This window comes from Saccoglossus kowalevskii, chromosome 10 (genome assembly GCF_978046115.1).
Source record: "Saccoglossus kowalevskii chromosome 10, keSacKowa6.1, whole genome shotgun sequence".
Lineage (NCBI taxonomy): Eukaryota > Metazoa > Hemichordata > Enteropneusta > Harrimaniidae > Saccoglossus > Saccoglossus kowalevskii.
In genome coordinates, this window is record NC_140650.1 from 7,512,923 (window position 1) to 7,536,402 (window position 23,480).

Below are 23,480 nucleotides of genomic sequence, written 5' to 3' on the forward strand. Positions count from 1 at the left end.
ATATTTTCGACTTCTTGTTAAAAACTGTAAGTCCGATTGCTTTGATACTATACATATTGTTCATTTTCTAATGATGTCTTCAGTTCTTTAATTGAAATGTGCATTGCTAACAGCGGAGCTATCTCAGCCAATAGGCTGCTTGTTGTCATTTTTGGTAAAAAGTGATATTTTCGACTTCTTGTTAAAAACCGCAAGTGCAATTGCTTTGATATTACATATATAGGTACTACATGTGGACCTCTCTCAGAATTGTTCATTTTGTAATGATATCTTTAATTCTCTAATTTTGGTGAATATTTTTATCATTTTGGGTAAAAAGTGATATTTTCGACTTCTTCTTGAAAACTACAAGCCTGAATGCTTTGATACTTGGTGTATATGTGCCTTGGGTAGACCTCTCTTAGGTTTGTTCATTTCATGTTGATATCTTCAATTCTCTAATTTTGGTGAATATTTTTGTAATTTTTGGTAAAAAGTGATATTTTCGACTTCTTGTTAAAAACCAATAGTTCAATTGCTTTGATATTACATATATAGATACTACATGTAGACCTTTCTCAGATTTGTTCATTTCGTGATGATATCTTCGATTCCTTAATTTTGGTTAATATTTTTGTCATTTTTGGTAAAAAGTGATATTTTCGACTTCTTGTTAAAAACTGTAAGTCCGATTGCTTTGATATTACATATATAGGTACTACATGTGGACCTCTCTCAGATTTGTTCATTTTGTGATGATATCTTCAATTCTCTAATTTTGGTGAATATTTTTGTAATTTTTGGTAAAAAGTGATATTTTCGACTTCTTGTTAAAAACCAAAGTTCAATTGCTTTGATATTACATATATAGATACTACATGTAGACCTTTCTCAGATTTGTTCATTTCGTGATGATATCTTCAATTCTCTAATTTTGGTGAATATTTTTGTCATTTTTGGTAGAAAGTGATATTTTCGACTTCTTGTTAAAAACTGTAAGTCCGATTGCTTTGATACTATACATATTGTTCATTTTCTAATGATGTCTTCAGTTCTTTAATTGAAATGTGCATTGCTAACAGCGGAGCTATCTCAGCCAATAGGCTGCTTGTTGTCATTTTTGGTAAAAAGTGATATTTTCGACTTCTTGTTAAAAACCGCAAGTGCAATTGCTTTGATATTACATATATAGGTACTACATGTGGACCTCTCTCAGAATTGTTCATTTTGTAATGATATCTTTAATTCTCTAATTTTGGTGAATATTTTTATCATTTTGGGTAAAAAGTGATATTTTCGACTTCTTGTTAAAAAATGCAAGTCCAATTGCTTTGATACTACATATTTAGGTACTACATGTGGACCTCTCTCAGATTTGTTCATTTTGTGATGATATCTTCAATTCTCTAATTTTGGTGAATATTTTTGTAATTTTTGGTAAAAAGTGATATTTTCGACTTCTTGTTAAAAACCGCCAGTCCAATTGCTTTGATATTACATATATAGGTACTACATGTGGACCTCTCTCAGATTTGTTCATTTTGTGATGATGTCTTCAATTCTCTAATTTTCGTGAATATTTTTAGCTCCGCTGTCGACTTTGTCGAGCGGAGCTTATCATATGAGTGATTGTCCGTCGTCGTCCGTCGTCGTCGTCCGTCGTCGTCGTCCGTGTCAATGTTTTACTTTTTCGACTTCTTCTTGAAAACTACAAGCCTGAATGCTTTGATACTTGGTGTATATGTACCTTGGGTAGACCTCTCTCAGATTTGTTCATTTCATGAGGATATCTTCAATTCTCTAATTTTGGTGAATATTTTTGTCATTTTAGTAAAAAGTGATATTTTCGACTTCTTGTTGAAAACCGCAAGTGCAATTGCTTTGATATTACATATATAGGTACTACATTTGGACCTCTCTCAGATTTGTTCATTTTGTAATGATATCTTTAATTCTCTAATTTTGGTGAATATTTTTGTCATTTTTGGTAAAAAGTGATATTTTCGACTTCTTGTTGAAAACCGCAAGTCCAATTGCTTTGATATTACATATATAGGTACTACATGTGGACCTCTCTCAGATTTGTTCATTTTGTAATGATATCTTTAATTCTCTAATTTCGGTGAATATTTTTGTAATTTTTGGTAAAAAGTGATATTTTCGACTTCTTGTTGAAAACCGCAAGTCCAATTGCTTTGATATTACATATATAGGTACTACATGTGGGCCTCTCTCAGATTTGTTCATTTCATGATGATATCTTTAATTCTCTAATTTTGATGAATATTTTTGTAATTTTTGGTAAAAAGTGATATTTTCGACTTCTTGTTGAAAACCGCAAGTCCAATTGCTTTGATATATTATACATATAGGTACTACATGTGGACCTCTCTCAAATTTGTTAATTTTCTAATGATATCTTCTGTTCTTTAATTGCCATGTGCATTGCTAACAGCGGAGCTATCTCAGCCGACAGGCTGCTTGTTGTAATTTTTGTTAAAAAGTGATATTTTCGACTTCTTGTTAAAAACCAATAGTTCAATTGCTTTGATATTACATATTTAGATACTACATGTAGACCTTTCTCAGATTTGTTCATTTCGTGATGATATCTTGGATTCTATAATTTTGGTGAATATTTTTGTCATATTTGGTAAAAAGTGATATTTTCGACTTCTTGTTAAAAACCAAAAGTTCAATTGCTTTGATATTACATATATAGATACTATATGTAGACCTTTCTCAGACTTGTTCATTTCGTGATGATATCTTCAATTCTCTAATTTTGGTGAATATTTTGGTCATTTTTGGTAGAAAGTGATATTTTCGACTTCTTGTTAAAAACTGTAAGTCCGATTGCTTTGATACTATACATATTGTTCATTTTCTGATGATGTCTTCAGTTCTTTAATTGAAATGTGCATTTCTAACAGCGGAGCTATCTCAGCCGATAGGCTGCTTGTTTGACTTTAGTACAACGTCATTTTTGTTTGATTATCTAACGTTTTTTTCTAACGCGGCCGTCCCTCAGCAAATAATGAAACCACGGCATTTTCGATGTCGAAATCACGAAACTCTCCCTTTTTATGCAAACTAGGAAGTTTGAATTAGTAAACAAAGTACAGGACGACGAAGATGAAATATCCAAGAACCAACGCATACCAAAAATTATATCTCAAAAGTGATTATTCGTGGTGTATTTTAGGTCTAACCGGACCAGAAGTGGGAATTTGTTCGTACTCTAAATATCCAAACATATTTTAGTATGATGAGGTAGTAATTATATTATATGTGTCCCCCTAAAATGTCCCCCCTATTAAAGTAATAATCTGAACTCTGAAGGAAATAATTTTCACATTTGTAGTTCTAATGATTAACCTCCAAGCAGGAAGTATCAGCATGATAACACATTTCAACACAAGTTCATAGCTATTCTTTTGTCTCTGTAATGCTAATTTAGTCATTCATGATCCATTTGGTGTCCTTAAACTTGTTATTTTTGGATATTGACATTTTATCGACACAGAAGAGCTATCATGGTTCCAAACAAAAGACAATAAAGATACACTATTTCCTCATATTCAAGCAATCAAAAATATCGCCAATCATAATAACATATTCATTAAAAACTCACCAGTGAAAAAACTGTCACAAAAATGATCTGTTTGAAGTTGTTTAAAATAATACTATGTTGGGATGTATTTTCTTCTGAAAGTGTCAAAGAATAGACAAATTAAAAGAAAATAATATTCGTCCTCATTATTTTGTGAATCACATAGAAATATACATGTTCATGTCCTTCTATATTATTCCTCCTGTGGCAGGATAAGTGCAGTTGTGAAAACATTTCTACTCCTTTAAATAGACTGTTAAGTCTCAGTCCACTTACATAAAGTCTATGGAGTTAGAAGAGATTTGTACGCTCAAAGATTAGGAATTGACCTTTAGAAATTCAGAGGCTTGTGCAGGTAAAATATTTAAAAACAATTCTGCAGAAAAAATTACGGGGAAAAAAATATCAATGCACATTTAGCACTTTGAAAAAATCTTAACTCTACAACTATTAAAGTGAAGAAAAAAATAATTTGCACTGTTTTTTTCCCAACATCTCAGAGTTCTATGAAAGTTTAGGAAGCTATTTAAAATGTGGCAATTTCCTAAACATTAATTCTGTTGCCTGGATGCCCTTAATAGCCTACTGCTATAAAATGCAAAAGTTTCCTTTAAACTTCATCCAGATTACTTACTATTTGTTGGCAAGTAAATGTATACTAGTACTTGATATAGTAGTAGACATTAAAAATAACATTTCCTTTTAAAAAAAAGTTGTGAAATTGAAATTCCATTGGCAATTTTTGCAAGGGTTCTTGTATAAAATTTGTTTGCAGCGACTTAATTTCCCTGAAGAATTTTATGTCTATTTCATTCAACTATTCATGATGATTGCTAGTGTAACCATGCATTTCTCTTTCTATAGTCTATGCACTGTCCTTGACAGTCCCTGAGGGAGGGGACTCCTGTGGTCTATGGTGTAACAGTGTCTGTACAAATGAAAGAAAATATGTGAGCTAGCAGTTAGCATTGTACAAATAAAAATGTCAAACATCTCATGATTTGAATAATAAACAGACTCAGCATGCTTCTGTACTTATGGTTATAGATCATTTTGTAAATTGATATTTAAGGCAGTTTGAGCCAAATTCAAAATTTGCACTACTGAGCAGCTGCTGATATTGACTAAATTGACTCAAATAGTCTTAAATCTTTACTGGCTCTCCATGAAGCAAGAGCTATTGAGTTCATCAATTTTTGAACCTATATATCCATATTAATACATATTAATTTTCCACATGATGACAGTTTTAATCCTATTTTGTTTTGATATTTTTAGGTTGAATTTGCAAACCAGTCCCTCTCTATAACATGTTCACATCTGTTTTTGTGCTCTCTTACATGGGTGTAACTTACAGTTCCAAGAAAAACAGATGTGCACATGTTATGTCAACATAAAGAAGATTAAATATTGCAGAATTTAAGCCACCCTGAAGAGGGGTTTAGCCATATACCTTAGAAAACATTCTAAGGTCTATGGTTTAACATTGGTGTAACTATTACATACTACTTACGCTATCTTCCAAAATATTGCAAACATGTTACATCGGAGCAAATGCGTTTAAATATGGCAGCCGAGGCAATTCAGCTGACCATTCACAATTGGGTGTTGTAATGTATGTATTAATTGGCATCCTGAACTTAATTTGAGTGCCTATCTTTATATTTAAAATTATGTACTGTACTTGTGTCAAATTTTATGCAGTTTAGGATGTTATATTGAACTCTATATATTGTTAAAGAGGGACCTTCCAAGCCCAGGGATTGCACCGAAGAATCATGGGACACTATTGTTTATGTTGTTTACAAAGTTAATCTACCTTTTGTTATCCATTTTAATCCAGAAAGTAAATTTGTTGTGGGATTAGGCTTAACTGGAAGGTGCCCCTTTAAACTCAAAATATACTTATTGGTTCTAACTTGGAGCTAAAAAAAGATTAGCTCCATGGTTCCACCTAGTTTATATGTACAGTATGTATATTATTATATTTTCCATCATCAGTATTTCTCAATTGAAAAAATTATGCAAAAAAATAGTTACACAAAACATTATCTATCTGTGATTCATTTATCTGTGCTCGATCATTATCCAGTGGCGGCCATATTTACACCTCTTGTAAGAAACAAGATTATCAAGATCCTTATCTTTTTAATTACTGGGCACAAATCACATGTCTATTGAGAACATAGTACTTATCCATAGTGTGAGAATCAGACCATTAGATCTTGGTTTGAATTTAGTATGTTTTTTCATGGATATTTCCCACAGCAATACTTTTGCAAAGATGTCTTAATTGTGACATACTTGTTAGCTATATGAACGCCATAATGTTTCCGCCAACAAATTTTTTGACCATTTTTATAATTTTTGACTCCCATGTGCGAAGCACAAAAGGGAGTCTTTGCAGTTACCCTGTCTGTATGTCTGTATGTCTGTATGTATGTATGTATGTATGTATGTCACTTTTTTTGTTCCACCATTATCTCAAGAACCACTAATCAAATTTTGGTGAAACTTGGTACATAGATGCTCTGGGATAATGCACAGAGTTGATTAGGTTTTGGTAAAAATCTATGAATATTAATTACCTAATTTGCATGATAATTAGCTGATTTTTAGCTGTTCCAAGACTGTTCCACTGATATCTGAAGAACCACTCATTGGATTTTGATGAAATTTGGCACATGGATGCTCTGAACTAGTGCGCATATTTGATTAGTTTTGGGTAAAAATCTATGAATATTAATTACCTAATTTGCATGATAATTAACTGATTTTAAGCTGTTCTATGACTGTTCCACTGATTTTTGAAGAACCACTCATTGGATTTCAATGAAACTTGGCACATGGATGCTCTGAACTAATGCGCAGATTTGATTAGTTTTGGGTAAAAATCTGTTAATATTATTAATTACCTAATTTACATAATGATTAATCAATTTTCGGCTTTTCCACTGATATCTCAAGTATTAATCGTAACATTTCAATAAAACTTGGGACACTGCACATACCTGATAGTTTTTAGGGTAATATCAGTACATATTAATTACCTAATTTGCATAATTAATTAATTTTCAGCTTTTGATATTTCGAGTAGTAATGATCACATTTCAATGAAACTTTGTACATAGTTACTTGAGGACTGTGCAGAGACCTAATTAGTTTTTGGGTAAATAATTGTGCATATTAATCACCTTATTAACATAATTAGTTAATTTTCAGCTTTTCACCTGATATCTCAAGTACTAATCATCACATTTCAATGAGACTTGCGACATAGATATTCTAGGACTATGCAGAGACCTGATTAATTTTGGGATAAATAATTGTGCCTATTAATTACCTAATTTGCATAACTAGTTAATTTTTTGCTGTTCTATGATGTCTAAAAACTACTCATTGGATTTCAATGAAACTTTTAAAGAGTACCCATCACATTTCAATGAACCTAAGACTATGCACCATATTAGTTTTTGGTAAATATTTATGCTTCTTAATCACCTAATTAACATAATTAATTAATACTGATATCTCAAGTATTGATCATCACATTTGAATAAAACTTGGTACATAAATGCTCTAGGACAATAGACAGTCTGATTAATTTTGGGTTAAAATCTGTTCATATTAATTCTCTAATTAGTATAAAATTAATATTTTTTTGGTTCTAATCACATTTCAATGAAACTTGGTACTTTGTGCAGACCTTATTAGTTTTACACTTAAATCTGTTCATATTAGTTACCTTATTTGCATAATTAGTTTTCAGCTATTCCATCAATATCTCAAGTATAAGTAATTTTGAATTAATTTTTAATGTGTCTCCAAAACTCTCAGCACACGGGAGTTCTTTCTAAGCTTTCTTTGATTTTTCTTATTTCTTTGTTAACTCTGGACAAAATTTTGACATAGTTTTCCATTGCTACAGGTTCAAATCAAAATTGTTATGAAAATATGGAAACAATAACAATGATGCTTAAAAGTGGCAAAAGTTAATTACTTAGGCATTAAAAAGTTTAAAGATATTATTGGGAGGATGAGTGATTACCTAAAAATATAATATTCAGAACTGTTTTTTTTTTTTTACATATTCTAACATTACATTACATATTATAACTCCATTAAAAATGTTTAAATGAAAATATAGAAAAAATGATGCTGATTTATTTTGTGAAAAGTAACAAGTTTACGCAGGCATTGACAAGTTTAAAAAGTCCCTCGTACTTCTAACAGAAGGATAAGTGATTATCTAAAAAATTATAATAACATTCAAGACCATTTTATTCCTCTTCATTACATATAACTGCATTCAATTGAAATTAATAGTACCCATTCAGACGCAGTCCGAAAATGGGGACTTATGGATTGACCTCTGTGCATCTGTGTGTGCGTGCGTGCATCCAGACCTGTATCTTAGATATGCCTAGACCAATTACACGCAAACTTCACACATACATCATTGATAATATTTTACATATGCACATCAATTTTTTTCACGATCTGATTCAAGAAGGCCGAATGGCGGCCATTTTTGTGCTGAAAAATCATCAAAATCAAGAATTTTATCGATGGATTTTGTTCAAACTGTTTTTCAGATCAGATTTAAAATGGCTGACTGGCGGCCATATTGTTTTAATGAATGCTGTTCTAGAGCCATATCTCTGCCATGCTTTGACTGATTATATTCATTATAGATCATGTCATAGATATACAGATATATTGGTTTGACTATCTGATTCAAAATGGTCGAGTGGCAACCTTTTTTGTGCTGAAAAATCTTCATGAAAAATGAAGAATTTAGGGAAGTATTTTGTTCAAACTTAGTACATATGTTGGACATTATGGGACCTTATGCAGGTCATTCTGTTTTTCAGATCAGATTTAAAATGGCTGACTGGCGGCCATATTGTTTTAATGAATGCTGTTCTAGAGCCATATCTCTGCCATGCTTTGACTGATTATATTCATTATAGATCATGTCATAGATATACAGATATATTGGTTTGACTATCTGATTCAAAATGGTCGAGTGGCAACCTTTTTTATGCTGAAAAATCTTTAAAATGAAGAATTTAGGGAAGTATTTTGTTCAAACTTGGTACATATGTTGGACATTATGGGACCTTGATGCATGTCATTTTATTTTTGAAATCGGATTCAAAATGGCTGACTGGTGGCCATTTTGTTTTAATGAATGCAGTTCTAGAGCCGTATTTCTGACATGATTTGACTGATTATGTTCAAATTTTATATTCACTATATATATGTTATAGATATACAGATGTATTCAAAATGGCAGACCAGAGGCCATTTTGTTTTAATTAATGCTGTTCCAGAGCAATATCTCCAAATATAAACAAGTACTTGTTTGATGATCAGAAACAAGATTACTATATGTCAATCATTTCAATATTAAAAAATCATCATAATCAAGCATCAGCCCTTGGATCCAAATCTCTGACATGTTTATATTCCAACTATATTACTATAAACAAAACTATATTTCTTAAATTTGATAACTAACAGGGACTGTGCCATGCATGGCTTGTTCTTCATAACATTGACTAAAACATCACTACAATGCCTTTAAATTGAACTGAACATTGGCTGTCAATTCAGTTGATATAAGGTCATTTTGTAATTACAACTCTCATTACTTTGGCACTAAAGTTTCCTGTGACATAACTTTAGTTTTATGTTCAATTTTAATCCCATTCAACAAGTTAATGGATAATGTATGTGTCTGGAATTGTTAAATGCACAGATAAATAGCACCCACATTGGTTTAATAAAGTTGAATCTTGCTGGGTAATGTTGATATGTTCAGCGAGGTTTTGGTGATTTATGGTGTTAATCAGTTTAGTACCTTCCAGAGCTTCTCTGAACATGTTACATGTACATGTAAGGCACTTTTTACAGAAACAACTGAAAACTACTCTAAATGATTAATTTGATGTATTATAAACAAACCTAATTGAGCGTACATCATGCCTTCATTATTGCAATACCTTTAATAGTGTGTAGTTTCAGTTGGACACACAAACTTTGCAATATTTTAGGTTTAAAGATATACATTAAATATTGAAATGAATAATTATATTTAATCACTTGACTTATTGTGTGCAGCATCATTATTCTGTGCATTTGTAATCAAAATTGAGTTATACCTCTGTAATGGGTTGAAATTTAACTCTCTATGATATGATACCATGCTGTGATCAGGAACTACATGTATAGTTAAACCAATCATTGAATTGGCTAAACAAGGACAAATTGATTGCTATGTGAGTCAGTGTGCATAGGACCAAGGAATCAGTATTGAAATAGTCAATTTGCTTCTTGATGTAATGCATTGAATTTGTCATCACATTTACAATGATAACAGGTTACTATCAAAGCAAGTGATTTAAATTGTCCTCATACAACTTGAAAATAGATAGTGACTAAATTTCAATGTATGAAGAGACTATAAAATTGACCCACATTATATAAGGATCACTCAGAGTTGATTTGTAAAGTGAATTGCATTTGAATTACCTTTGTTTGCATGTACAATTGTATCTTCATCGATTTGGTTCAAATTAAACCATGCGCATATCAGTAAACAAAGTTGAGATATTTAAATTTTATTGTTGATGCTGAATGTATGATAATATTTATATCGTACGTGGTGTAATGAAAAACGGAGGTTTAGCTATTAATTTATCATTGTAGCAAGTTTATGTTCACCTCAATGTTCAATATATGTCCAAGAATGCTATTCTTCCTACATAATGTCATCACCCAGTCTTTCACTTTTTGCTCTATCATTATTGGCTGAAATTTCTTCTGTTTAACCTCGAGTGTAGTTTAGTTCAAACTTGATTAGACTGGCACAGTTGTAGCAATTTTATTGTTTGTAGAATCTTTCGCGTTGACGCAAAATTTTAAATGAATGTTCTGTTTTGCCACGTCCTCTTTAGTTGTTATCACTTTTTTGAAGTGATAAATGTGCTAATGAGTAGCATGAATTGTAAGTTGCCAACCAATAAGAAAGGCAGCTTTTGATCTGTTGTACGCAACTATATCACATGCATGACATGACGTGCAGAGTCCTTTGCCCAAACATACGCCTACTTTCCTCCTTCGAATATATAATATTTCAGGTCAGACCACAATTTAAATTAAAAAAAATTATAAAACTGCCACGACTGAGTCTGCAGGATGATGTAAAAATCATCAAATTATTACATTTCATCCATCTTTTTAATTCCATCTTTCCCAAAATCTCAATTTCAGTGTCTTAATTATGTCTGTATGTGAAAAGTAATGTTTGATATAACTTTTATTTTAGGTAATAAGCTATGAGATTGGTTTCATCGTATGTGCTGGTGTTGGTCTTCTATTCATAGTGTTTATGCCTATAGTTGGTTTGTTTTTTTGTTGTTGTCGCCTATGTGGTCGATGTGGTGGTGAGATGATGCAGACACGTAGTAAATTTACAGAATGCCAAAGAACAGCTTATGGAATCACCTTATTTCTTATAGTAGCAGCAATGACGTAAGTAATAATAAGTTATCATCTGACTATTCAGATTGCAATTTTATTGACAGTTGAAAGCCTTTTACACCCACCTACTTTACTTGAACATTCGTTCTGGACTGTATCAGAAATTGGACAGAAATGAAATAAGTTGATCATATTTTTAAAGTAAATTCACTGTATTGACCGATTCATTGAAAATAGCCAATTATCAGGATTGGTGTAGTATTTACCTATGTTCCAATGTTTAATCATTACAGGGTTGGTGTAGTATTTACCTATGTTCCAATGTTTAATCATTACAGGGTTGGTGTAGTATGTACCTATGTTCCTATGTTTTATCATTACAGGGTTGGTTTAGTATGTACCTATGTTCCAATGTTTAATCATTACAGAGTTGGTGTAGTATGTACCTATGTTCCTATGTTTAATCATTACAGGGTTGGTGTAGTATTTACCTATGTTCCTATGTTTTATCATTACAGGGTTGGTGTAGTATGTACCTATGCTCCAATGTTTAATCATTACAGGGTTGGTGTAGTATGTACCTATGTTCCTATGTTTTATCATTACAGGGTTGATGTAGTATGTACCTATGTTTAATCATTACAGGGTTGGTGTAGTATGTACCTATGTTCCAATGTTTAATCATTACAGGGTTGGTGTAGTATGTACCTATGTTCCTATGTTTTATCATTACAGGGTTGGTGTAGTATGTACCTATGTTCCTATGTTTAATCATTACAGGGTTGGTGTAGTATGTACCTATGTTCCTATGTTTAATCATTACAGGGTTGGTGTAGTATGTACCTATGTTCCAATGTTTAATCATTACAGGGTTGGTGTAGTATGTACCTATGTTCCTATGTTTAATCATTACAGGGTTGGTGTAGTATGTACCTATGTTCCAATGTTTAATCATTACAGGGTTGGTGTAGTATGTACCTATGTTCCTATGTTTAAATATTACAGGGTTGGTGTAGTATGTACCTATGTTCCTATGTTTTATCATTACAGGGTTGGTGTAGTATGTACCTATGTTCCAATGTTTTATCATTACAGGGTTGGTGTAGTATGTACCTATGTTCCAATGTTTAATCATTACAGGGTTGGTGTAGTATGTGCCTATGTTCCTATGTTTAATCATTACTGGGTTGGTGTAGTATGTACCTATGTTCCAATGTTTAATCATTACAGGGTTGGTGTAGTATGTACCTATGTTCCTATGTTTAATCATTACAGGGTTGGTGTAGTATGTACCTATGTTCCTATGTTTTATCATTACAGGGTTGGTTTAGTATGTACCTATGTTCCAATGTTTAATCATTACAGGGTTGGTGTAGTATGTACCTATGTTCCAATGTTTAATCATTACAGGGTTGGTGTAGTATGTACCTATGTTCCTATGTTTAATCATTACAGGGTTGGTGTAGTATGTACCTATGTTCCAATGTTTAATCATTACAGGGTTGGTGTAGTATGTACCTATGTTCCAATGTTTAATCATTACAGGGTTGGTGTAGTATGTACCTATGTTCCAATGTTTAATCATTACAGGGTTGGTGTAGTATGTACCTATGTTCCAATGTTTAATCATTACAGGGTTGGTGTGGTATGTACCTATGTTCCTATGTTTAATCATTACAGGGTTGGTGTAGTATGTATCCATGTTCCTATGTTTAATCATTACAGGGTTGGTGTAGTATGTACCTATGTTCCAATGTTTAATCATTACAGGGTTGGTGTAGTATGTACCTATGTTCCTATGTTTAATCATTACAGGGTTGGTGTAGTATGTACCTATGTTCCAATGTTTAATCATTACAGGGTTGGTGTAGTATGTACCTATGTTAGCAATGAGAGATTAAATGAATCAGTAACACATATGCAAGACACAATACAATCAAATATGAAAGATATTGAAAAATATATGAACAACTCATTGAATGTAAGTATTGCAAGAATTCTAACAATTTTTTCTTAGATTGGATATCACATGTTTATTTCCTATGGTTTGTTGTATTAATTATGTAAATATTTTGTTGACATGCCTTATTGCAATCATTGTATTGTATCAGTCCAAGCTGCAGGTTAGGATTGATTTAATACTCTGGTGATACTCACATGTGTCAGCTCATATCGGTAGTGTTAATGCCTATAGTCAAAAGTGTCTACTGATGTCAATCTAAGAGAAAATATCATAGGATTATTTATTTATTAAATGCATATATTTCCACAGTACAAAAAAGAATGGTGGAGTTTTGAATATGAGTTTCTTGTATGCTAATTTTGTTGACACTACAGTATTCTATTTCGCGCAAATACCTTGGTAGGGATTCTTCTTGTTGGTGATAAGTCACTAGGATTTCGACTGATTGTTTGGAAGGACTGAATACTAATTCAAACACACATGAGCTGGCCAAAATGAACTATTTTTACTACAATCCACAGTTATCCGGCTGTATGAAAACAATATCATATTACTTCTTATGTTACCTGGGCTCTAGCAGTCAGTGCTAAATTATGTTCCAGTTGGTGTTGTCTTATAACTTAACATAATTTGAGAATTAACCTTGTACCACTCAATTGACATATTTATTCTTTAAAACTGAAACACTATCAACCCATCAAATTGTTCCATACACTACTTAATTGCTATGTATTAATAGATCAATGACATTAAATATCTAATTATACTAATGATATATTGCCTGATGTCAAAAGTAATTACTTTTTTACTACTTACATAGTATTATGTTTAGGCCCAGAAAAAAGATAAAAAAAGATTATGGTCACCTAGTTTTTCCAAACCAATGTACACAAACATTTTTGACATCTGTGTGTGAAGCATGTGTGAATGAGAGTCTTTGCAGTTACCCCCTCTGTTTGTTTGTTTATATGACTGTTTCATTTTTAAATGATGCATAAGATGCAACTTTTCAATTCTGGGTCTTATTCAACTTGTTTCCAATTTTTCATACTTCATTTAGTGTCTTCTACTGTAAACTAAACTGCTTTAATTTTGCCAGAGATAAATTTGTGTGAGTAAATCTTTTAGCAATAAAAATATTTCTGGGATCCTGCGACACATAGTGAGACGGACTTAATACACAAAATTTGTTCTTATGAATGCCATACAATCCTAAAAATAAAAAAATTAAACCGTTCACAGTATACCTGGTATTTATTTATCATCGATGAAAACTATATGTTCATCTCTGAAATTAAACTAATGTAAAATATTTTTTATTTTCACTGGAGGGATAAAATCCATAAATTATTTTTTTCCTTTATATTTTACATTTAACTTGTCAAAAATCAGTGGAAATAAATTCAATACATAACATCCAAAAAGTGTTTACAGCGAAAATTAATTCCAGCTAAATTAAAGTATTTTACAGTATTAAAGGAAGAAATATGTAATGGCTATAAGCTAATTGATATCTGAGAACTTTAATTTTTGTAAAATTTGTATGTTTTAAATATGTGTTCTAGTAGTTACATGTAATCATAATTCTTTCTGAGGAATTTTAAGTGTTTCAATAAAACTAAAACTATTAAAGGAATGGTACATAGGTTGTAAACTGCATGGCTGGACTAATTTATAACATCTCTGAAAATATAATGTACTGAAGTTATGAAATGTCAAAGGGGCATATTATACATGATACTCAATGTACCAATTTAAATATAGCATTTCATGATGTTTGTTTTCTTTGTTGGTAGGAATTTCGATTTCTAGTGAATAATCAGTACAGCTATGTAAATGGATTGATAATGGAGGAACTTAATGCAGACAGTAAGTATTCTGTTTCACCATCCTATTTCAATACTACATAATTTAAAATAAATAATACATAATAGTTGTACATGCTTTGCTGGATACACTATCTGTGTGTGTAGTAGTGAAACAATTCTCATATTCCAGATAATGGTGTTTGCATATATATGTGATACTAAATTATTACATACCATGCACACTTGTGAAGACAGTATAGCGTATTGACAACGCATATAGGTTGCTGATTGGGGTTGTGTACTGTCTGAGTGCATTCTCTGTGGTGGTATTTCATAAAAATAACATAACCCCAGCTAATTATACTGAAACTTTTTGCCTTATTTGGAATGTGCATTTCCTAATAAGGTAGTATGCAGATACCATGGCAAACATGACAGCATGCTGTAACTTTAATATGGAGATAAACTGAGCAGATGACCAGGCAATTAAGCTAACCCATCTATGTTTTGCTGGTTCCCCATAAAACAAATGTTTTTAAGAAACATAACAGTCAATTGAAATTAGAAAGTTTAGTTTAGATGAAGCCTAAAACAGAGACTTGTGAAATGATTCTAGAACCTTTTTTCATGTGCTTGTTTCTAGCTGCTGTATCTTCTACATGCAATCTCTGTATCTACATGCAAATTAATTTATGCGTAGTGGATGTTCAAGATGCATGCATGTATATGCATGTTTAATTAGATAATGAAATTAAACCATATTAATCACACTAGACAAATTTGTTATGAATTTTGCAAGTCACAGAAAATTATACAATCTATGTTAAATATGAATATTTGCTTGAATTTGAAGATATAGCTATCAACGAAATAAAGCGAAAGTAAAACCCAGCTAATAATTAAATGATATAGGTTATGCATGCAAAAATTTATTGTATTATTTTAAATCAGGATCATAGTTTTGTTTCATGTACAACAGATCACTAATTTTAGTAAACAGTGCTTTTTTCTTAAATATTTAGTCTTCTACAGTTGTAGACATGCAATCTTATTTCTGTTATTGTATTTGGTCAATTTGAAGTGGATCTCCAATAGAAGCATGTGTAAACCAACAGTTGTTTGTATTGTATACACACCCATCCTTTTCTTATATACTGTGAAATACTTCGCTGGAATTAATTTTAGCTGAAAAGGCTTTTTGGGTGTTTTGCTTGGAATTTATTTTCACTGATTTATTTATTATGAGTTCAATGTGAAATATAGGAAAAAAAGTATATTCGCTGGATTTTATTTTCACGGAATCATCCCTTCAGCGAAAATAGTGAAAATAAATTCCAAGCGAAAATAAAGTATTCTACAGTATTATCATATGCTCATGAGTGATTTCCACTTGCCAACAGTGTAAATGTTTTAGTGTCCCTCATTGTATTTTGACCATAGACACACCTCTGTCATTTACGTAAGCCATGCACTACTAATAGAACTAGTAAAGTTCATCCCACTTACCAGGCACACACCACTCTATCTTATTATTGAACTGTATATGCATGAAGCAACTGTTATCACAGTAGGAGCATACATTTCAACTGACAGTGTCAATTGTGAAATGCAATTGAAAAGGCAAATCTGAACCAGTGTATTGTATTGATTATTTGTCACTGCGATTACCATGCACACATGTACACCCATGTCATATGCCAACAGTTTATGTAGATTTTGAGAGAACACTGCATACACATCTGTTTTATACAGTAATCTATAATATTATATTTATCGTCCTAGCAGTTTTTTCATGATTTTAAATATTATGTTTTATAACTTGATGTATTTTTAAGAAAAATAACAAAACCATTTGTTTCAGTGGTTATACGTATATTTAAAATAATGTGTTGATACCATAGATTGATAGATAATTTGTCAGTTTGAACCTTGACTTAAGGAAAAGCTTGACATCTGGTGTCATCAGTTTTAAGTTGTCTGAACTCTGTATGCTACATTGCTGTGATAATAATACAGTACTAAATCAACACAATTCAACATCTCCATGGGAGCTATGTCAGCACTCAGATAAAATTACAAATTATGGTGTGTAAAAAATCAACAGTGAAAACTGAATGTATTGTAGAGAAAATCCAAATTCAGTTCAAATCCAAAAGATTTGATTTATAATTATTATAAAACACAAATTGGTAGAATATAACATAATATTTTATTTGACACGAAATATAACATCTGAGGTCAATTACATAAACAACAGAGAAAGAGACATTTGATATAATTGAAAACAAAGAGAAAAATAATCTCAGATAATTTGTGTTAAGATGATTATCTTGTGCAGCAACATATATTTTGGCTATCCAGAGTATATTTTACTCTGTATTTATATACATGTATATAATATGTACACTCTGATTCTTCTGACTCTGTGAACTATGTCATCAAAAGTTGACAAGGCGAAGCTAGTACATGTTGTATGTCTACAAATGGAATATTGTCAATTACAACATGTGACATTTGAGGGAAACATTTTTTGTCGAGTAATCTGAGGAAATCAAAAATACATAGATTTAACATCTAAATAATTTGATCCGAGTCTCTTTTATATTCAGTGAATACAATGCTGTAGATGTATTTTAGCGCTTTCCATATAGAACTCCAAACTAGCATTGTAACCTTGTTCCTCAATAATGATCACGTCTTGTTTTGGTACGCCTCCAGTGTTAAATTTTGAACATGCTACACCCACATCTATAAGCAAGTGCAATATTGATCTCAAATAAAAACCTTGATAAACCCAAAATTTGATTATTTTGTTTCTTAATAATTAAGAATTTAAACCTTAAAATTGTATTATTTTCACTTTCATATGACCCTCACCATATAGCATGTACCGGTACTGTAGAATACTTTATCTTCACTTTAAAAAATGACTCTCACTGTATAGCCAGTGCTGTTGAATACTTTAGTTAGTTTCACTTTCAAGTGACCCTCACAAAATAGCCTGTACTGTGGACTTTATTATTGACCATGGTTAATGTATTTCCAATTCATTAATCTGAGTCAAATAAAATATACTATACTATACTTCCCACATAATAAGTTTGGTTGACGTCAGTAAGGGCATACGGTCATAAAAACTTTGCACCAACTCAACCTCAAATGTGAGGTATTACCTGATAAAGGAAACGTGTATGGTCATTTAATTATGTACATATTTATCCTGGGCAAGATTTTAAACTACATCCGGTTGTGGAGTCTATGGACTTGGGAGAATGGGGTTACCCTTTGCCACAACTACCTTCAGGTCACCCTTGGGCAAGGTGTAGTACCTGTCAGCCTTGGGTGCCAACTTCCCACATAAAATGTTTGGTTGACGTCAGTAAGGGCATACGGTCATAAAAACCTTGCACCAACAGATCCGCATAGGTGGACAATATTTTATGTTAATATGTATATATACGTTTCAGTTTTCCTTAGCATTTGGCAGGGGGGATCGTAACCTCTTGTAGTGAGAACCAGTGTGACTGGCCTGCCAACGGGATGCTAAGGTTTTTATAGTAAAAGTTATCAGTCACGTTCGTTAATGTAATTTCGTTTTATTTATCCGTAAATCAAAAATCACTATACTATACTATTTTCACTTTCAAAAGACCCTCAATGGGTACATGAAATTCATGGTATAACAGATTAAATTCCTCACCTTGCAGAATGCTACTGGCATCATGTAATTTACATACCAGTACATATATAACAATTTTGTATTTCAGATGTGCGGATATTGGTAGGAGAACCAATCCATACAAATCTGAGTGATGTAGTCTATCCTGCTATAGAAGCTGTTACATCAATGGGAAAAAGTAAGCATTCTGTTTGATATACTAAAATTTAGTTGATTTCTATTTCACCAAAATTAGCTTTCAGTTCATTTCAGTTGTTTTACCAAGTTGTTTTTTTCTTTTGAGAGATATTTTTCTCTCCTATCTGTGTATAATGTAATAGTCATTGCTTGTACGGTATACTTGCTACTCATGCTTAATATGGATGATGTCTAATCTCCAATGTTAGGCCAAATTGATTAAATTGTAGGTCATTTACTGGTGGGCATGTGTTCATGGAACTACAGTTTTGCAAGATGGCTATCAAATTTGCTACCTAATTAGCAAACTAGATAACTGATTTGCAAAAATCTTGGCAAGTAAGCTTGGAATGAATGGTTTGGGTATGTACTGATTTGGACCGTTATGTGAGAGGGGGAGGAGAACACAAATGAATAAACATAGTAAAATCATAACGTGATGAATTAATGTACTAAGTACTACCGGTAGTATGCAATCAAGTAAGTTACATGATAAGCTATTTATTTAAAATTAAAAAGATTTGTATGCCAAGTTGTAATTAAAATACAAATCAAGAGTTTCATTAACCTGTGCTCACTGTAGAAATGGAACTAGTCCACAATCACTTGGCAGGTTGAAGAAACCCCCTGAAATTTCAAAGATAAACTAATCAGTAGTCATGAGCAGGCTTCCAGCTGAAAACAAATCAGTGAAAATGGGTGTTTATGTCCCAGAAAACAAGAGACAGTGTCATTTCATCATTCTTGAGTGGACAAAGTCAGAATATTTTTTTATCAAAAATAGCATGTAATCGTTGTCTGAAAGTATTTTAACAGACAAAGCCCTATCCGGACCAAAACACAATGAAACCATGGCTATATCAATCGTAGTATGTCTCTTTTTTTTTTTTTTTTTTTACCATAAACTGAATAATGGCTGATAATTTTGCTAATAATGCCGGACCCAAATGTTTATTCCTGTAACTTGTCTGAAAAAAATGGCATGAAACAGAGAACCAAGACTGGGGCATATTATTTATAACATAGGTTTGAAAGATACAACTGTGTGTGAATATGAGAATCTGATACTTTTGTTTTGACTTATTGCCAAAGTAATTAATAACTGTCAACAACTTTTCTTACTTCTATTTGATTAATATAAACATTAAAGCGATATTTTCATATTGCCAATTTGAGGTACATATAAATAGCACACCTCACGTTGTTTAACTTTTCAGTTGGTCATGCCTCTGTATTTTCATTGCTTGTGTGTAAGTTAGCTGTTTTGCAATTTTGGTAGCTCTTTAGAAAAACTGCAGTTCCATGCTCATGTGCCCACCAGTAAAATAAAAACTTTAGTAAAAGATTACTACAAAAGTCAAGAATTCACCCTCATCTTTCAAACCCTAGCATAACACCCCTCCTGCTAAGTAAACTGATCTGATGAGGCCATTATAGTGACTTACTGGGTCATATCATTTGGCAAAAAGGGCTGATGAGATTCACTGAACATCCTTTATGACCCACTTTTTGAAATGTCAAGTGTACAGAAAAAAATACTGTCCTATATGCAGTAGTAGTATGTAGTTAAAAATATTAACTTTCCCCGTGTGTGTAATAAATTCTAATTGGTTTGGTAGAATTTCCAATTTTATGAGTGACATTTTTCCACTTTGAATCCTGAAATACTGTGTCAATAAATTATCTGTTAACATTTGTAAACTTTAAGATTTTAGTATTCCCTTCATTGTAATCGGTTTTGGAAGCCAAATTTACTGTTATTTTCCCAATTTTTCATGTTAATATTTCAAAATTTGTTGTTGTGTTGAGGTTGATTGTAATATTTATTACTGGCTAAGCTCATTTTGTCAGAGAATCATAACCCTTCCATTAATTGACCCATGAGAAATTTTATATATTAGTTTTGGATGTGATAGAATTGTTCAGAAAAAAATCTTTATTCTTTTTTGAGTGATTGAATCACTACAACATATTGTGGGCCTGTGATGGTAGAGTTAAAGATATCAGTGATACAACAAATAGAGAGAGGCTAACTGGTAGAGAAAGAGTCCAACTAGTAGAGAGGGAGGCAACTAATAGAGAGGGGACAAATAGTAGAGAAGGGTCTAACTAATAGAGAGGGGGACAACTAGTAGAGAGGGGGACAACTTGAAGACAGGGGGACAACTTGTAGTGAGGAGCAACTAGTAGAGAGGGGCAACTTGTAGAGTGGGGGACAGCTTGTAGAGATGGGGACATCCAATAGAGAAGGGTCTAACTAATAGAGAGGGGGACAACTAGTAGAGAGGGGGACAACTTGAAGACAGGGGGACAACTTGTAGTGAGGAGCAACTAGTAGAGAGGGGCAACTTGTAGAGTGGGGGACAGCTTGTAGAGATGGGGACATCCAATAGAGAGGGGTCCAACTAATAGAGAGGAAGACAACTAGTAGAAAGGGGGACAACTTGTAGAGAGAGGGACAACTTGTAGTGAGGGGCAACTAGTAGAGAGAAGCAACTTGTAGAATGGGGGACAGCTTGTAGAGATGGGGACATCCAATAGAGAAGGGTCCAACTAATAGAGTGGGGAGAACTAATAGAGAGGGAACAACTAGTAGAGAGGGGGACAGCTTGTAGAGGGGCAACTTGTAGAGAGGGGCAATTAATAGAGGGGACAACTTGTAGAGAAGGGGACAACTAGTAGAGAGGGGTCCAACTGATAGAGAGGGGAAAACTAGTAGAGGGGGGCAACTTGTAGAGAGGGGACAACACGTACAGAGTGGAGAACTTTTAGAGAGGGGCAACTTGCAGACTGGGGGACAGCTTGTAGGGATGGAGACATCTAATAGAGAGGGTTCCAACTGATAGGGAGGGGACAACTAGTAGAGAGGGGACAACTAATAGAGAGGGGAAAACTAGTAGAGAGGGACAACTTATAGAGAGGGGACAACTAATAGAGAGGGGACAACTAGTAGAGAGGGGTCCAACTAGTAGAGGAGGGACAACTAATAGAGAGGGGAAAACTAATAGAGAGGGGGACAACTAATAGAGAGGGGGACAACTAATAGAGGACATTTTGGGTTAGACGATTGTGTCTTGGTTTTTTTTATTTGTTTTTTAGCTGCTACTGACATGCTGCTTACAAATACCTGGGTAATTCACAGGTCATTTGTGTTACTGAAAATGCTAATAAAAATGTTTTCAAAAGTCAGAATAATCACACACAAAAAGCACAATTCTCGCGAAAAAAGGTAATCCATTAGACAAACACTGTCCTTCAGATGATGTATATAAGTTCTTATGGTAGCTTGCATGGTCAGTTACTTTTATAGAATCACAGATCTATTTTCAACATGTTTTAACCCTGCAGTTGCCAACTTAATAAGTTATAGTATTGATTGATTGATTGATTGATTTCATAACACAATTATTGGCATACATGTTGATGATGACATTCACAAAATATTACCAGTAAATTATTGTGTATGTAATTAGGGGATTTCTATATAGTATAAAATGATTAATAGTGAATCTAAAGCCTCATCTATTATCTATGAAGTGCCCTGTATAAAATGACAAGTCGAAATGTCAAAACATGTTACTGTAGCGGTGTTGTAATCAATCTTGTAACTTATGAACAGTACATTGCATGGTTTATGAAATATTGCTGGATGTATTTCTGTCAGTTTCAGATGGCTCTTTGATAAGATTATAGTACTGACTGAAAATTTCATATATAGCACATGTAAAAATTATGCAGATAAATTAAGACATTCTTACTCTCAAAACACACCACCATGTTTCTTTAGTTCAAAATCATTGTAATACTTGAAGAACCCCAAAAAAGTGTTTGGTACATGTACTGTCATTTGATAATTAATAATGTGTACATACATTAATGAGTAATTTCTTTGCTCACTTTAATATCGCCATACAATCTGCCAAATCTCAATAGCCTCAAGCTAGAAATAGTTATGGCTGCAATCGATGATAGAACAAGAGAATATTGCTTCAATTATTTTGGTATTTTATCGAACAAAATTGACCTAATTTGATATTCATTAATTTTTGTCACCAGCATGTCTGAAAAAAATCAAACTCTATCATACAAATTTATTTTTTGATGAAAATAACACAGTTATAAATGAATGTTTACAGCAATGTACAGAATGCAGTCAGCATTGCAAGCTGTGCAATATGCAGCAGATGAACTTCTAACAAGAACATCGTTATTAGAAACAGAGTTACTGAATGTGAAAACTGATCTAAATGATACATTAACATCTGCGGCATGTGATAGTGATACAGCATGTACCAATCTCCGAGACAACATAGACATCGATGAACTCTCACCAGCAGCAGATTTCTCCACAGTAAGTTGGCAACCTTAATTCATTGATGTAGTTTCCAAGGAAACCAATACAGGCAATATATCATATTAAGTATCAGCCTTTCCTTTCTCTATACATTATTCAGAGTTGTCAAAGAGTACAGTTTGTTATGAATATTATAGGATTTGAAAAATCATAAATCAAATGTACAGATTCTAGTTTAACATCTTACATGTATGTATAATCAATGTTTTCTGTGTTTGCATCTGCACAGAAGGCGAGCACATCAAATTGATGTGAATGCATTGAGTTCATTTTGATATGATTTATAAATTTATATTTTTCTTCAATTCTTAACAGATAACATCATCTACAAAACTGTCAAACTAAAGGATTTCATTAAAAAATGTCTATATGATTCTCTAGTGCACATATTGAATAAAAAAAAACAAATTAGCTTGCTT

The 23,480-nt window shown here is 32.5% G+C and overlaps 1 protein-coding gene across 1 annotated transcript in view; it reads left to right on the plus strand.

Annotated features, from left to right (window-relative positions):
- The window catches only part of LOC102805403 (prominin-1-A-like), an 84,236-nt gene that overhangs the window by 39,287 nt on the left and 21,469 nt on the right, over positions 1-23,480 (plus strand). The window contains exons 3-7 of the mRNA XM_085504832.1: positions 10,926-11,131; positions 12,941-13,061; positions 14,840-14,912; positions 18,619-18,708; positions 22,844-23,058. Coding sequence (XP_085360958.1) covers positions 10,926-11,131; positions 12,941-13,061; positions 14,840-14,912; positions 18,619-18,708; positions 22,844-23,058 — 705 coding nt within the window. The remainder of the gene's footprint in view (positions 1-10,925; positions 11,132-12,940; positions 13,062-14,839; positions 14,913-18,618; positions 18,709-22,843; positions 23,059-23,480) is intronic.